Genomic DNA, 17,276 nt, shown 5'->3' on the forward strand with positions numbered 1-17,276 from the left:
TTTAAATATAGCCTGCACAATCACTTTCAGCGCTATAGTATTTGCGTAAAATTTGTGTAAACTTTTAATAATAAGAAGAATACGTCAAATTATCCATACACTTTTTCAGAGGTGGGTTCAATGCTGTGAAAAACAGTTATATTGCACTAGAGTCCTAAAACAAATAAAATCCGAGATCGTGCTGCCAGCATAATATCCTGCTACTAGTAGAACGGTAATGTCACGAGTTATATAAACGTCTGCGGGCTAGGAACTAAATTTATCAGCAAACATGTTTCCAGACGGATTAAATTGGCAAAGGATCAAGCTAGAGTTGCTGGCAAAATGGAAGTGTAAGCATTTTCTGACCATTTATTTCAACGACATAGATTTATGTTAAAATGGTCTAACTGTTGTGCGTAGTTGTTGTCTTGTGAAATAAATAGCTAGCTTTTCCTGTAAATACTCAGCAGTGCACGCAACAAACGGTGATTATAAAACAAAGATGATAGCTAGACCTACATCTTATTGCCTGGATGCCTTGTGCCTGATCATGACGAGTATGGAATCATGTATTTTTTCAGCTAAATAACCAGAGTAGGTACTACTAGTTAGTTATGTCTTATAAAGTGGTTTTCTTTCTGGCACAAACATGTTGTCCTCCGATTACCAGTATGCAGGTTGGCGTTTATTATCACGAGTCTTGTCCTGGAGTCAGAACTGAGCGATTTCCCCTTAAACCATAGATAGGCAGGATGCAAAGTTAAAATTGGCTTATTGGTCATAATTTAAATTTGGGGTTATGCTTTCGGCTTAACAGTGTGGTTAAGGTTCGGTTTGAAATCAGATTTTATGACTTTGTGGCTGTGCCAGTTAGTGACCAGTCTCCAGTTCTGCATCCAGAACATTTTTCATGATGAAAAACGCTAACCTGCTGGTTCAAGACTATTTAAAGAATACATTTAGACTTTAGGAAATCTCACAAATTAACAAAGATTACCACTATAAATCTGTAGTTTTGGTGGGTCACAGGGGAGGGGGTCTTCTACATTTTCACTTGTTGAGTGAGTCAAGTATGTAGTACAATCTCATGGCATTACACCGTAAGATATTAGACCTTTTCAATCGTCTGTCTCATGTTTATCATTCAGGAAGGATGCCAATGCTGCTATGCTCAGCAACTACGAGGTAATTTATATTATTTGGCTGCGGCCCATTGTATTATTTTTTGTGTGTCATTTTTGACATGTTATATGTCACTGTATTTGCATCCCGTCCCTCCCTCCCTCTGTATTTCTTTCTGTCTCATGCACTCCCTCCCCCCACTGTATTTGTTTCTGTCCCCCTCCCCCCACTGTATTTGTTTCTGTCCCCCTCCCCCCACTGTATTTGTTTCTGTCCCCCTCCCCCCACTGTATTTGTTTCTGTCCCCCCCCATCACTGTATTTTCATCCCGTCTCTCCCTCCCTCCCTCTGTATTTCTTTCTGTCTCATGCACTCCCTCCCCCCACTGTGTTTGTATCCCGTCTCTCCCTCCCTTCCTCTGCATTTCTTTCTGTCTCATGCACTACCTCCCCGTCACTGTATTTTCATCCCATCTCTCCCTCTGGTAATCTCTTTTTCTCACTCACTCCCCCTCTCTCTCCCTCTCAATCTTTCTCTCTCCTAGGTGTACCAGCTCCTGACAGATCTGAAGGAACAGAGAAAGGACAGTGGGAAGAACAAACACAGCGCTGGACAACAGAACCTCAACACCATCATGTACGAGGTTAGTAGCACACCGCAGAGCCTCAACATTTTTTGTATGAGGTTAGTACCACGATGGGTACACACTCACAAACACACTGTAGCCAGAAACCAGCAGAACTTAATGTATAGGGTTTGCAGCAGACACACACCTGTTTTCTCTCTTTCCAGACGCTGAAGTACCTGTCCAAGACTCCGTGCAGCAGGCAGAACCCAGAGACTGTCAAGAACTTCCTTACCACCATGGTGCCTCACAAACTCACTAAGTGAGTGGCAAAACACACACACTACCCACTCCTCCTACCCCCTGTGTAATCTCTGTTAAACACAAATGTAACTGTTACATGCCATTGAACATGACATGTCATTCGGAAACATATTACACACACACACAGATATGTGTGTTTGTCCATAGGGCTGAGAAGCTACAGCTACTGAACCACAGACCAGAGACTGCTGTAGAGATCCAACTGGTGAGACCACGCTTATCCTTCACTCTTTATTCACTTACTCTCCTCCCTTTCTCCTACTCATCTCCTTCTATCCTACACTAGTGTTTGTTGTGGGTGAGATTAACTGTGTGTGTGTGTGTGTGTAGATGGTAGAGGAGAGTGAGGAGCGGTTATCAGAGGAGCAGATTGAGGAGCTCATTCAGAAGGTCACAGACGTGCTCCCAGGCGACCCAGAACAAGAAGGCTCTACCCCCAGCAATGAAGCAGAGATGGAAGAGGGCATTGACCAATAGCCACGAGTCCTGATGGAGCTTGTCTGTTACTGAGGGAGGGAGCCTAAGCTGAACAGGAGTCAAAATGGTATAAAGAAAACACTGGAAATCCACTTTCATGCTCCTTTGGGTGCTCTGGAATGGACATGGAAGTATGCAGAATGGAATACAGTCAGATATTACCATTGACAGTAACAAGACTGTTCCCATTCTTCTGTGCATTACTAACCTACCTGTCTGCTTGGTTCAACTTCAGCTCTTAGTCCTTCTGTGTTTACAGCACTGTTTCTTAACTAGTGTGTTCTGGAATCCACTTGCACTTACAGAAGATAGTGTTAGTGATCTCCTGTCCTACATGCTTTCATATAGTTAGCAGATTACAACGGGCTAATGTGAAGCTCCATTAACCATTACAGGTTAGGTACTGTTTGCGGCGTATCACAGAATTTCCGACCAACCTTGGTGACACTTACTCAATTTCCGACTTGGAAAACAACCAATGTCTTCCTAAACGCCAATGTCTAGTTGCAAGGGCTTTGTTTTTTAATTTAGAAAATGCTCTGTTATTAAATAAATTCTTTGCTCCATGAAGTAATCCAAAAATGTGTACGCCGCCATCTTGTCTATTTCAAGTCTTCTCACTCATTGATCGAGACAGGTGAGTGTCATCATGACATGCAGCACTTTGTGGTGGAGACCTACCTCTCTTGATCAATGAGAGAAGATTTTAAATGGTTAAGATGGCGACGTACACATTGTTGGATTACTTCATGGAGCAGAACTTTTATTTCATTGAAAAACCGATTTTCTAAATTAAATTATGAACTGATGGTTCGAGGCCTGAATGCTGTGCTATTTTACTAGGCAAGTCGGTTAAGAACAAATTCTTATTTTCAATGACTGCCTAGGAACAGTGGGTTAACTGCCTTGTTCAGGGGCAGAACGACAGATTTGTACCTTGTCAGTTCGGGATTCGATCTAGCACCTTTCGGTTACTAGTCCAACGCTCTAACCACCAGGCTACGCTGCCGCCCCGACCATATACCATGGGTATGACAACGTTAAATTTTTACTGTTCTAATTACGTTGGTAACCAGTTTATCATAGCAATAAGACACCTCGTGGGTTTATGGTATGTGGGCTGTATCCAGGCACTCTGCGTTGCGCATAAGAACAGCCCTTAGCCATGGTATATTGGCCATATACCACACCCCCTCTTGCCTTATTGCTTAAACGAACCCCTGCAACTAGACATGGATGTTTATAAGACATTGATTGTCTTCCAAGTTGGGAATTTTAGACGTATCGATCGTCTGGCTAAGGTTGGTTGAAAATTCTCTGTTACACCAAACAGTACCTATCAGCCAGCTGGAACAGAGTAATGGTCTGACGAGGAAATATTTGTAATAACTAGCTTTCATAGTACAGTGAATGGAACATACCTAGACAGAAGCACACGCTTGGTGTGTTCAGAGAGAACAGTCAGGGATCACAGTTTTGACAGCACCCACACTGTCCTCTACAGAGCACTGTTGCTTTCAGATGCCATAAAATGGGGTAGAAGGTAGACTTGTTTTGTATTTTGTTTGACATAACCATACATTGGATAAATATACTTGTTTCTTTGTAAATCCATTTGCCTAATAAAATCAAAGGCATACAGTATGCGTTTGCCTTTGTGGATGAATGTTGGCGCGTTCGAGCGGTTCGCTTTTCAAAGTGTTGCATTATGGGGATACATTTTGTCTGACTTGCGCCTACATGTCGACTGCATGAACCATGTGATCAAAGCTCATGAAGTTTCGACTGCAATCAACTTCAATTTTCTGCAGTGGCTCCTCCTCAGATGCAACTTGCCTGCATTGTGGGAGGCACTATTTGTCAATCGAAGCAATTCCCGGTGCAATGTTCCAACATCTAGTGGAAAGCTTTCCCAGAAGTGGAGGCTGTTATAGCAGCAGCAAAGGGTGGACCAACTCCATATTAATGCCCATGATTTGGAATGAGATGTTTGTCGTGCAGGTGTCCACAATTTTGGTCATGTAGTGTATGTAAAAACTGTCATTTTTTTGCCGCTTAGGTCCAGACCCTGACTCAGACAATTGTCCAGTTACATTTATTTACAGTATTATGCAGTGAGGTAGCAGGGTCCTGAATCCTCCTGTGGTTGCATAAAAAAAAAAATGTATACAGTGGGGCAAAAAATTATTTAGTCAGCTACCAATTGTGCAAGTTCTCCCACTTAAAAAGATGAGAGGCCTGTAATTTTCATCAGGTACACTTCAACTATGACAGACAAAATGAGAAGAAAAAAAATCCAGAAAATCACATTGTAGGATTTTTAATGAATTTATTTGCAAATTATGGTGTAAAATAAGTATTTTACTGTGTTATAACTACTGTAGCATTTTTTTCAGGAAATTGTATGGCTCTATGTACTCTCAGGAAACCACAGATGTTTTTTGACTCACTGATTAATGTTCATTCTATCAGTGATACAGAATCTAAACAGTGTGATAAACTCATCATAGACTCTATAATCTCATCAACTATCAAACATCCTAAAGAACAATAAATCCCCAGGTATTGATGGAATTACAGCATAAATGTACACGTTATTTTCTGAACAAGTAGCTCCCTTCCTACTTGGAAGTCTTTTGAGAGAGTTTTAAAACAATGTTCTCCCTCCTACAATGAGTCCGGGGTTAATAACATTGATACCTAAGCCTAAAAAAGAAGTGCTGCTCACCATTAACTGGCGTCCAATTTGTCTTCTTAATAATGATATTAGCCTTACTGCTTGCAAAAATAATTAAAGAAGTCCTGGATGCAATCATTGATGAAACACAGTCTGGCTTAATTTTTTTATTTATTTATTTTACCTTTATTTAACCAGGTAGGCAAGTTGAGAACAAGTTCTCATTTACAATTGCGACCTGGCCAAGATAAAGCAAAGCAGTTCGACATACAACGACACAGAGTTACACATGGAGTAAAACAAACATACAGTCAATAATACAGTATAAAGAAGTCTATATACAATGTGAGCAAATGAGGTGAGAAGGGAGGTAAAGGCAAAAAAGGCCATGGTGGCAAGGTAAATACAATATAGCAAGTAAAACACTGGAATGGTAGTTTTGCAATGGAAGAATGTGCAAAGTAGAAATAAAAATAATGGGGTGCAAAGGAGCAAAATAAATAAATTAATTAAATACAGTAGGGAAAGAGGTAGTTGTTTGGGCTAAATTATAGGTGGGCTATGTACAGGTGCAGTAATATGTGAGCTGCTCTGACAGTTGGTGCTTAAAGCTAGTGAGGGAGATAAGTGTTTCCAGTTTCAGAGATTTTTGTAGTTCGTTCCAGTCATTGGCAGCAGAGAACTGGAAAGAGAGGCGGCCAAAGAAAGAATTGGTTTTGGGGGTGACTAGAGAGATATACCTGCTGGAGCGTGTGCTACAGGTGGGAGATGCTATGGTGACCAGCGAGCTGAGATAAGGGGGGACTTTACCTAGAAGGGTCTTGTAGATGACATGGAGCCAGTGGGTTTGGCGACGAGTATGAAGCGAGGGCCAGCCAACGAGAGCGTACAGGTCGCAATGGTGGGTAGTATATGGGGCTTTGGTGACAAAACGGATGGCACTGTGATAGACTGCATCCAATTTGTTGAGTAGGGTATTGGAGGCTATTTTGTAAATGACATTACCAAAGTCGAGGATTGGTAGGATGGTCAGTTTTACAAGGGTATGTGATTAATGAGGAACAGGCATATTTCTAACAATATCAGACTAGTATAAGACACACTTAACTACTCGGACCTAATAACCGAGGATAGCTTCATATTATTTTTTTGTTTTTTATAAAGAATTTGACACAAGTGGAGCATCAGTTCCTCTTTGGGGATTTATTTCTGTAAGGCTATTAAGACTCTATACGAATGGTAACAACTCTATCAAACTGAAACATGGCACCTCACCTAGATTTGAGTTAGGCAAGGTTGTCTTATCTCACCGTATCAATTTGACGTTCTGGACGGCAAGGGAGTCTACACATGGGAGGAGATCCTGGCGGGAAGGGATCGCCTTCCATGGGAACAGGTGGAGGCAGCTAGGAGAACAGAGGCAGCCGGAGAAAGGAACCAGCGGTATGTGGGAACACGGCTGGCAAGGAAGCCCGAGTGGCACACTCCCCGTGTGCCACTCGGGCTTCCTTGCCAGCCGTGTTCCCACATACCGCTGGTTCCTTTCTCCGGCTGCCTCTGTTCTCCTAGCTGCCTCCACCTGTTCCCAGTGTTGCAGAGTCAGGAAGCAGACCTGAGCCAACTCCCCGTGCTTACCCTGGAGAGCATGGGACTGGTCAGGCCCCTTGCTATGGGGTGATGCTCACGGTGTCGAGGCGGAGCATTCACAGGCCGGTGTGCTCGGTGCCAGCATCCCGCATTTGCCGCGTGGCAGCTGGCATCCAGCCAGAACGGGTGGGGCCAGCTCTGCGCTCGAGACCACCAGTGCGCCTCCACGGCCCAGTGTATCTGGTGCCTTGGCCAAGGAAGAGGCCTCCTGGATGTCTCCCCAGCCCGGTAAGTCCTGTGCCTGCTCCCAGAGCCAGGTTTCCTGTGTGTCTCCCTCCTGTCCGGAGCTGCCGCAGTCTCCCTCCTGTCCGGAGCTGCCGGAGTCTCCGCCCCTCCTTTCCGGAGCTGCCGTAGTCTCCGCCCCTCCTGTCCGGAGCTGCCGGAGTCTCCGCCCCTCCTGTCCGGAGCTGCCGGAGCCGCCGCCCCTCCTGTCCGGAGCTGCCGGAGCCGCCGCCCCTCCAGTCCGGAGCTGCCGCCCCTCAGTCCAGTGGCGCCCTCTACGAGGGTCTTCAGTCCGGGGCCTGCTGCAAGGGTCCACGTCCCGCACCCGAGCCGCCGCCATAAGGCCCACCCGGACCCTCCACTTTAGAGTCAGGTTTTACGGCCGGAGTCCGCACCTTTGGGGGGGTACTGTCACGCCCTGGCCATAGAGAGGCTATTATTCTCTATTTTGGTTAGGCCAGGGTGTGACTAGGGTGGGCATTCTATGTCCTTTTTTCTATGTTTTGTATTTCTATGTCTTGGCCTGGTATGCTTCTCAATCAGGGACAGCTGTCTATCGTTATCTCTGATTGAGAACCATACTTAGGTACCCTTTTCCCCCACCTGTTTTGTGGGAAGTTAACTTTGACTTTGTTCAGGGCACATAGCCCAAAGCTTCACGGTTTGTTTGTTGTTGTTTGTTTTGTCGGCGTCATTTTTAATAAAAAGAAAATGTACGCTTACCATGCTGCACCTTGGTCCAGTCCTTCAGCCAGCCGTGACAGAACATGTCAAGACCTGACCCTCAGAACATACCTCCAATTAAACTTGACTCATCAATAGGAAAGATTTGTTTTTCTTTTAATCCATTCAACAACAATAGAGCGATACGAGCCTTGTTTCAACAGGATGTTGTATTTATACCTTTGTCATGCCTTATTGGAATTAGTGATGCACCGATATGACATTTTTGGCCGATATCCAATATTTTCCTTGACAAAAAAACGATACCAATATAACTAAAAATTGTGGCCTTTTAAGCATTCTAGTACAGTTAAATAGTTAACACACAGACGCAGCGGTCTATGGCACTGCATCTCAGTGCAAGAGGCGTAACAACAGTCCCTGGTTCGAATCCAGACTGTATCACATCTGGCCGTGATTGGGAGCCCCATAGGGCAGCGCACAATTGGCACAGCGTCGTCCGGGCCGTCATTGAAATAAGAATATATTCTTAACTAACTTGCCTAGTTAAATAAAGGTTACAAACTCACACACACCACACTAACCAAAAAGTTATTTTGTTGGCATTTACGTATGTCCCCATTACCAGTAAAACATAATCAAAACCTATTTCTTTCACTTACTTGCTGTGCTGTTTCATTGTTAATTTGTTCCGCCGTTTCATTGTCAACCAGGATGTCTATGGAACACCGTTTGTGTCTTTGCGTGTCAAAAATGATACACGTCAAATAACACTAGTTGACGTGTCAAATAAGCATGTTGACCAATCTTAATTGCCTACCGTCTGTAAGATGTTAGTGTCTTAACAACTGTCCCACAAGTGCATGTTCATTAATTGTTCATGGTTCATTGAACAAGCATGGGACACAGTGTTTAAACCGTTTACAATGAAGATCTGTGAAGTTATTTGGATTTTTACGAATTATCTTTGAAAGACAGGGTCCTGAAAAGGGGCAGTTTCTTTTTTTGCTGAGTTTACATGTCACCTTGCATCATAAAGACTTATTATTTTTAAATAACAGTCACAATTTACCAATTATACTTTGCGGTTCTGATCCTCTCGAACCTTTCTATTTATTTTGTATTTTATTAAACAGTAACATGCAAAACACAAGAAACAGAACAGCCAGAGGGATTCCACAAAGAAATTCGATTCATTTTTAAAAATAAAATACAAATCCACATTATATCAATTAAAATAGACATGTAGCGAATACATATTTTTTATATTTAGTTTTGTATACGTTTTAATGATTCGAAATAGTTTTCCAAATCAGATTTTAAAAAATGAATGGGCTTTTTCTTCAAAAATTTTGATTTGTGTATGAAAATAGATTTATGACCTACTCACGTTCAATTGTGGAATTAGTGTAGTAAAATATGTCAAACTTAGATATTTCAATGGTTGCATGTATTTTGTTGACAAGATATAGTTTTACATCAGCCCAGAACACTTCATTATGTAAACAATTACAGAATAAGTGTTCAATAGATTGTTTCTAGTTCACAAAATCTGCATTCACTGGTAACATCATAAATATATTTGGAAATCAAGCTATTACACGGATATAATCTATGGATAATCTTAAAGGAGATCTCCTTTACTTTATTGATCAAAACATAAATGTGTGTGGAGTGAGCCAAGCACATTGCCACTTTACATCAAACAATGAATCCCAACAAAATATCACAGAGGGAATAGACTTCCTGTAGAAACTATCCCTTAATAAACAATTGTTGAATATCTTATCTAGTAAACCTATGCCATTCACCTGGATATCGCTGACAATAGGATATGTTCCAAAATATGCATTATTCTGAAGTAAAGATTTTATCCCACTAGGTATAGCTTTTATAACAGTCATATTCCTTGCATGAAACCTCAAAGTTGTATCTTTCCATAAATTATCTTTGCGTAAATAGATTCCCACTAATACTAACTAATTGGCTGACAAGGACAATGTTTTCGAGAACCAGTTACAGTAAAATAACATCTTGCTTCTATGTAATATCGACCCATTGATCCATATAAAACATTTGAGGTGAAAAATTGTGTTTATACAGCAAAGTCCAGCACATTAAAGCCTGCTTGTGAAAAGCCGCCAATTTCACAGGAAGTTTACCCACAAGTTTACCCGCATGTACCTTTTTAAGTACCTTTTAACCCAGTTGACTTTTGATATCTGATTAAAGAGAGTGAAGTCTAAGACATTTAGACCGCCATCACAAATGCTGTTGGTGATACCATCTCTTTTCATCTTATGTGGCTTGTTTTTTTTCCATATGAAGTTATACAAAGCCTATCTAAAGGTATAGCAAGTGGATTTGGGAATGTCAATAGAAGAAAAAAGATAGCCCCTCAGCTTTGGATAAAAGCACACTTCCTTGAAGACCTAAATCCCACCCTAACCATGATGAGCATTTTTTGGGGACAGAATCCGTTACAGGATTCAAATTAAGATCATTCACAGCCTTAAGATTTTTGGTGATCTTTACACCGAGGTAGGTTACAGTATCTTTTGCAGAGATGTTACAATCTGCTGGATTGACAGCTCCTTTCAGAACAAACATCTCACATTTGGAAAGACGTAATACCAAACCTGAAATTTTGGAGAACTGCTTCACATTATCCAATGCTAATCTAACTTGTGACACATTTGTCAAAGAAAGTGAGGTGTCATCTGCCAGGTGGGATATTTTGCTCTCTCTGGCCTGGAATGAATGTAATGCCTTCAAATTGACTTTGATAAACTAATGAGCATAAGATTTCAGATACTAACAAAAATACAGAAGTTGAGATTGAACAACTTTGTCGTATTCCTTTGTAAATGTTAAACCTTGAGGGTGTTCCATGACAGAGTTTGATACAGCTATTGTCACCATTATACAGAGTTCTAATAACAACACAAATTACCAAACTTAGAATGCTTAAGACAAAGATAAAATCGTGACATAAGATATCAAATGCTTTCTGAAAATCCCAAAATAAGATAACAGGTAAGTCATCCAATAGATCACAATACTCAACCAAGTCTAACACCAGTCTCAGATTATTAGATATATGGCGCCCTTTCATAAACCCTGATTGTCATTCATCAATCAGATCATTCAAGCCTGACTTTAAACTTAGTGGTAAATTCTGATAACAACTCTCTATCCTCAGTGGTCACCCCATTAATCTTAAGTTTCCAAAGTGTGTTGAGTTCCCCTCTCCGATTTTTCAAATTAAAAAAAGTATCTACTGTTCTTTTCACCCTTTTCAAGACATTGTTTTCTGGATCTTATGAAGGTTCCTCTACATAAAATGTATCTAGTTGATTCTGTAAAATCATTCAATTTAGCTTTCTCATTAAGATCAAGATGCTCAATCTCTGTGATATCTAGGGTTGGAAAAAGGGTCGGATATTTTCTGGAAATTTTCCTTGGGAAGTTAATAAGCCCGGAAATGTTGCTTAAATATATCAAAAAAATTAGCTGATAACAGTGAACCTTTTTTTGGGATACACAAGGCAATTCTCCGTCTTGTGGAATATTTTGGTTAAACTATCCGAAATTCAATGGAATTGCAACCCTCTGCATGCAGAGTGCATTCTTCTATCACATGTACAGCTGATTCTCAAGATCCTGCACACTAATGAGATGCTATTGAGCCCACACTACTACACTGTCTGAGCCAAGGACTACATGCTTTCTGGTAAGTTTTGATTACACTACTGGGTGGGGTGAATATATTTTATAACCTACATGATTTTTTGTTAACTAGTAAATAGTAGCCTACAGCAAAGTGTGTTTAAATCATGTCTAACTTGTTAGCAATCTCTGCTAGTTAGTTTTTGCTACCATGTGGGTTTTAGCTTGCTTGAGCCTGCTAACTGAGGAGTGTTAATTCACCTGTTACCATACATGTTTAATTTTAACATTTATCTTACAAAGGAGTTGTTTAATCTAACTGCTTAACTATTTATCTGTACATGGAATTGTATTTATTTATTTTTTTACTCATTTTTATTCTAATCTTTACAGGAAAATGCCACGGGCACTATCTGATGTGTGGAGACATTTCACTGCAGCTAATGTAGAAGGAAAAGCTGTGTACATTTGCAAATAATGTTCCAAATCATATGTGAAGAATGCAAGAAAGATTCAGAAACATCTGGCCAAGTGCATAAAGTTCCCTTAGTGCTCACAACAAGCAACCTCTGACAAAAGTCCCTCTACTTCTTCTATTTGAGGTGAAAATTGTGAATCAGACACCTCATCGATAGAAACAGCTCATGGTCCTCCTGGAATCAGAAGTTTTTTTCACTCTATGGAGGAACATAGTCAGATAAATGCTGATGAAAGTCTTGCTCGAGCTGTGTATGCAACTGGTTCACCTCTGATGCTCACAGGCAATGCGTATTGGAAGAGATTTCTGAATGTTTTTCGCCCAGCATACACCCCTCCAACCAGATATGCTTTATCTACTAATTTACTGGATGCAGAGTTCAAGTGAAGGTCAAGCAAATCACAGAGAAAGCAGACTGTATTGCAATAATCTCAGATGGGTGGTCGAATGTCCGTGGCCAAGGAATAATTAACTACATCATCTCCACCCCGCAACCAGTATTCTACAAGAGCACAGACACAAGGGACAACAAACACACCGGCCTCTACATTGCAGATGAGCTGAAGGCAGTCATCAATGACCTTGGAACACAGAAGATATTTGCACTGGTGACAGACAAACATGAAGACTGCTTGGTCTAAAGTGGTAGTATTTATTTTCCCTCGGTGAAGAAGGCTCTGATTCCCATGTAGTATCCACCGTTTCCTTGATTTCGTGGCTCTTTGACGAGAGGCCACAACTTTGTCTTAGCTGCTTTTTTTTGTTTTGTTGATTTTACCCCTTTTTCTCCCCAATTTCGTGGTATCAAATTGTTTAGTAGCTACTATCTTGTCTCATCGCTACAACTCCCGTACGGGCTCGGGAGAGACGAAGGTTGAAAGTCATGCGTCCTCCGATACACAACCCAACCAAGCCGCACTGCTTCTTAACACAGCACACATCCAACCCGGAAGCCAGCCGCACCAATGTGAATGGAAACACCGTGCACCTGGCAACCTTGGTTAGCCCGCACTGCACCCGGCCCGCCACAGGAGTCGCTGGTGCGCGATGAGACAAGGATATCCTTACCGGCCAAGCCCTCCAGGTCGCAGTGGTGGGTGGTATAAGGTGCTATAGTAACAAAACAGATGGCACTGTGATAAACTGCATCCAGTTTGCTGAGTAGAGTATTGGAAGCTATTAAGTAGATGACATCGCCAGAGTCGAAGATCGGTAGTATAGTCAGTTTTACTAGGGTAAGTTTGGAGGCGTGAGTGAAGGATGCTTTGTTGTGAAATAGAAAGCCGACTCTAGATTTGATTTTAGATTGGAGATGTTTGATATGAGTCTGGAAGGAGAGTTCACAGTCTAGCCAGACACCTAGGTACTTATAGATGTCCACATATTCTAGGTCGGAACCATCCAGGGTGATGATGCTAGTCGGGCGTGTGGGTGCAGGCAGCGAACGGTTGAAAAGCATGCATTTGGTTTTACTAGCATTTAAGAGCAGTTGGAGGCCACGGAAGGAGTGTTGTATGGCATTCAAATCAAATCAAATTTATTTATATAGCCCTTCGTACATCAGCTGATATCTCAAAGTGCTGTACAGAAACCCAGCCTAAAACCCCAAACAGCAAGCAATGCAGGTGTAGAAGCACGGTGGCTAGGAAAAACTCCATAGAAAGGCCAAAACCTAGGAAGAAACCTAGAGAGGAACCAGGCTATGTGGGGTGGCCAGTCCTCTTCTGTCTGTGCCGGGGGGAGATTATAACAGAACATGGCCAAGATGTTCAAATGTTCATAAATGACCAGCATGGTCGAATAATAATAAGGCAGAACAGTTAAAACTGGAGCAGCAGCACGGTCAGGTGGACTGGGGACAGCAAGGAGTCATCATGTCAGGTATTCCTGGGGCATGGTCCTAGGGCTCAGGTCCTCCGAGAGAGATAAAGAAAGAGAGAAGGAGAGAATTAGAGATCGCAGACTTAGATTCACACAGGACACCGAATAGGACAGGAGAAGTACTCCAGATATAACAAACTGACCCTAGCCCCACGACACATAAACTACTGCAGCATAAATACTGGAGGCTGAGACAGGAGGGGTCAGGAGACACTGTGGCCCCATCGAAGACACCCCCGGACAGGGCCAAACTGGAAGGATATAACCCCACCCAATTTGCCAAAGCACAGCCCCCACACCACTAGAGGGATATCTTCAACCACCAACTTGGGGGGCAACCCAGACAGGATGACCACATCAGTGAATCAACCCACTCAGGTGATGCACCCCCTCCAGGGACGGCATGAGAAAGCCCCAGTAAGCCAGTGACTCAGCCCCTGTAATAGGGTTAGAGGCAGAGAATCCCAGTGGAAAGAGGGGAACCGGCCAGGCAGAGACAGCACTGGCGGTTTGTTGCTCCAGAGCCTTTCCGTTCACCCTCCCACTCCTGGGCCAGACTACACTCAATCATATGACCCACTGAAGAGATGAGTCTTCAGTAAAGCCTTAAAGGTTGAGACCGAGCTTGCCTCTCTGACATGGGTAGGCAGACCGTTCCATAAAAATGGAGCTCTATAGGAGAAAGCCCTGCCTCCAGCTGTTTGCTTAGAAATTCTAGGGACAATTAGGAGGCCTGCGTCTTGTGACCGTAGCGTACGTGTAGGTATGTACGGCAGGACCAAATCAGAGAGATAGGTAGGATTCTAGCAGCCGTATTTAGCACTAACTGAAGTTTATTTAGTGCTTTATCCGGGTAGCCGGAAAGTAGAGCATTGCAGTAGTCTAACCTAGAAGTGACAAAAGCATGGATTAATTTTTCTGCTGCATTTTTGGACAGAAAGTTTCTGATTTTTGCAATGTTACGTAGATGGAAAAAAGCTATCCTTGAAATGGTCTTGATATGTTCTTCAAATAAGAGATCAGGGTCCAGAGTAACGCCGAGGTCCTTCACAGTTTTATTTGAGACGACTGTACAACCATTAAGATTAATTTTCAGATTCAACAGAAGATCTCTTTGTTTCTTGGGACCTAGAACAAGCATCTCTGTTTTGTCCGAGTTTAAAAGTAGAACGTTTGCAGCCATCCACTTCCTTATGTCTGAAACACATGCTTCTAGCGAGGGAAATGTTGGGGCTTCACCATGTTTCATTGAAATGTACAGCTGTGTGTCATCCGCATAGCAGTGAAAGTTAACATTATATTTTCGAATGACATCCGCAAGAGGTAAAATATATAGTGAAAACAATAGTGGTCCTAAAACGGAACCTTGAGGAACACCGAAATTTACAGTTGATTTTTCAGAGGACAAATCATTTACAGAGACAAACTGATATCTTTCCGAAAGATAAGATCTAAACCAGGCCAGAACTTGTCCGTGTAGACCAATTTGGGTTTCCAGTCTCTCCAAAAGAATGTGGTGATCAATGGTCCTGACAGAGTTGTGCAGACTCAGGACAACTGAGCTTTGAAGGAATATGCAGATTTAAAGGAGTCCATAATTTGCTTTCTAATAATCATGATATTTTCCTCAAAGAAGTTCATGAATTTATTACTGCTGCTGAAGTGAAAGCCATCCTCTCTTGGGGAATGCTGCTTTTTAGTTAGCTTTGCGACAGTATCAAAAAGGAATTTTGGATTGTTCTTATTTTCCTCAATTAAGTTGGAAAAATAGGATGATCGAGCAGCAGTAAGGGCTCTTCGATACTGCACGGTACTGTCTTTCCAAGCTAGTCGGAAGACTTCCAGTTTGGTGTGGCGCCATTTCCGTTCCAATTTTCTGGAAGCTTGCTTCAGAGCTCGGGTATTTTCTGTATACCAGGGAGCTAGTTTCTTATGAGAAATGTTTTTAGTTTTTAGGGGTTCAACTGCATCTAAGGTATTGCGCAAGGTTAAATTGAGTTCCTCAGTTAGGTGGTTAACTGATTTTTGTCCTCTGGCGTCCTTGGGTAGACAGAGAGAGTCTGGAAGGACATCAAGGAATCTTTGTGTTGTCTGTGAATTTATAGCACGACTTTTGATATTCCTTGGTTGGGGTCTGAGCAGATTATTTGTTGCAATTGCAAACATATTAAAATGGTGGTCCGATAGTCCAGGATTATGAGGAAAAAGATTAAGATCCACAACATTTATTCCATGGGACATAACTAGGCCCAGAGTATGACTGTGACAGTGAGTGGGTCCAGAGACATGTTGGACAAAACCCACAAAGTCGATGATGGCCTTTTGGAGTGGGTTTGTGGACTTTTCCATGTGAATATTAAAGTCACCAAAAATTTGAATATTATCTGCTATGACTACCGATAGGAATTTAGGGAACTCAATGAGGAATGCTGTATATGGCCCAGGAAGCCTGTAAACAGTAGCTATAAAAAGTGATTGAGTAGGCTGCATAGATTTCATGACTAGAAGCTATTTTTTGTAAATTGAAATTTGCTATCGTAAATGTTAGCAATACCTCTGCCTTCATGGGATGCACGGGGGATATGGTCACTAGTGTAGCCAGGAGGTGAGGCCTCATTTAACACAGTAAATTCATCAGGCTTAAGCCATGTTTCAGTCAGGCCAATCACATCAAGATTATGATCAGTGATTAGTTCATTGACTATAATTGCCTTTGAAGTAAGGGATCTAACATTAAGTAGCCCTATTTTGAGATGTGAGGTATCATGACAAAGGCGGTATCAGAGGTATGAAGAGTGGAACTAGGGGCTCCATTGTAAACTAAAACAATGATAACTAACCTGAACAACAGTATACAAGGCATATTGACATTTGAGAGAGACATACAGTAATCGCAGGTGTTGATTGGGAGAGCTAGCTAAAACAACAGGTGAGACAACGACAGCTAATCAGCTAACGCAACAACAGCAGGTAAAATGACTAGGCAGAGAGGGTCGGATTAACCACACACAGAGTCTGAGTTCGCGGCTGTGGCCGACAGATAAAAAAAAATTATAAACAGAATGGAGTACCGTGATTAATGGACAGTCCAGCAGGCATCAGCTATGTAGCCAAGTGATCAAAGTGTCCAGGGGGCAGCAGTAGATGGAACAGGGAAGCCACCACTACGCTAGCGACACGGCGTTTAAAGTTAGTAGCAAGGGGCTAGTAGGAGCGTCTGCTCCGACGGAGGCCGGTTGAAGGCACAGCGGATGGAGTATTCGTCGGCAGACCAGTCGTGGTGGTGCGGTGGGGCGCCGTGTCGACAGAATCCAAGCCAGATGGAAAAAGAGGTATTGTAGAATTTAGTTTGCTAGCCGGGAGATGCGCCTGGCTCACAGCTAACTGGTGCTAGCTTCGTGGCAGTGGCGTTAGCCACTATAGCCAATCGGTAGCAGCGGTGATCCGGTGCCAAGGTCCAGAGTTTACAGCAAGGATCCGGTGGAGTATTGGGCTCTGTGGGGTTTGGGTGAACAGCTGACTAGGCCGAGAGGTGGGCCTCAGGGATA

General features: G+C 42.4%; 1 protein-coding gene across 3 annotated transcripts; it reads left to right on the plus strand.

The window, feature by feature from the left end:
- The first annotated feature begins 225 nt into the window (after positions 1–225).
- Positions 226–4,114, plus strand: crcp (CGRP receptor component). Of its 3 annotated transcripts, none has more exons than XM_036944384.2 (6): positions 226–332; positions 1,131–1,167; positions 1,649–1,747; positions 1,897–1,991; positions 2,141–2,198; positions 2,324–4,114. In XM_036944384.2, exons 1-6 carry the CDS (start codon positions 325–327, stop codon positions 2,468–2,470), a joined length of 444 nt encoding a protein of 147 aa, XP_036800279.1. In that variant the 5' UTR covers positions 226–324; the 3' UTR covers positions 2,471–4,114. The 3 variants fall into 3 exon arrangements, with proteins under 3 accessions (XP_036800279.1, XP_036800280.1, XP_090056302.1); XM_036944385.2 differs by having other exon boundaries at positions 278–576; XM_090200176.1 differs by having other exon boundaries at positions 294–467.
- Positions 4,115–17,276: the final 13,162 nt, after the last annotated feature.

The sequence above is a fragment of the Oncorhynchus mykiss genome, chromosome 15 (genome assembly GCF_057628025.1).
Source record: "Oncorhynchus mykiss isolate SJ-2025 chromosome 15, ASM5762802v1, whole genome shotgun sequence".
Taxonomy (NCBI): domain Eukaryota; kingdom Metazoa; phylum Chordata; class Actinopteri; order Salmoniformes; family Salmonidae; genus Oncorhynchus; species Oncorhynchus mykiss.

What these genes read in the sequence shown, in the direction of transcription:
- crcp (XM_036944384.2), top strand. An exon ending in TCAACACCATCATGTACGAG is followed by an intron (nt 1,748 to 1,896) that starts GTTAGTAGCACA and finishes CTCTCTTTCCAG; the next exon opens with ACGCTGAAGTACCTGTCCAA. An exon ending in GTGCCTCACAAACTCACTAA is followed by an intron (nt 1,992 to 2,140) that starts GTGAGTGGCAAA and finishes GTTTGTCCATAG; the next exon opens with GGCTGAGAAGCTACAGCTAC.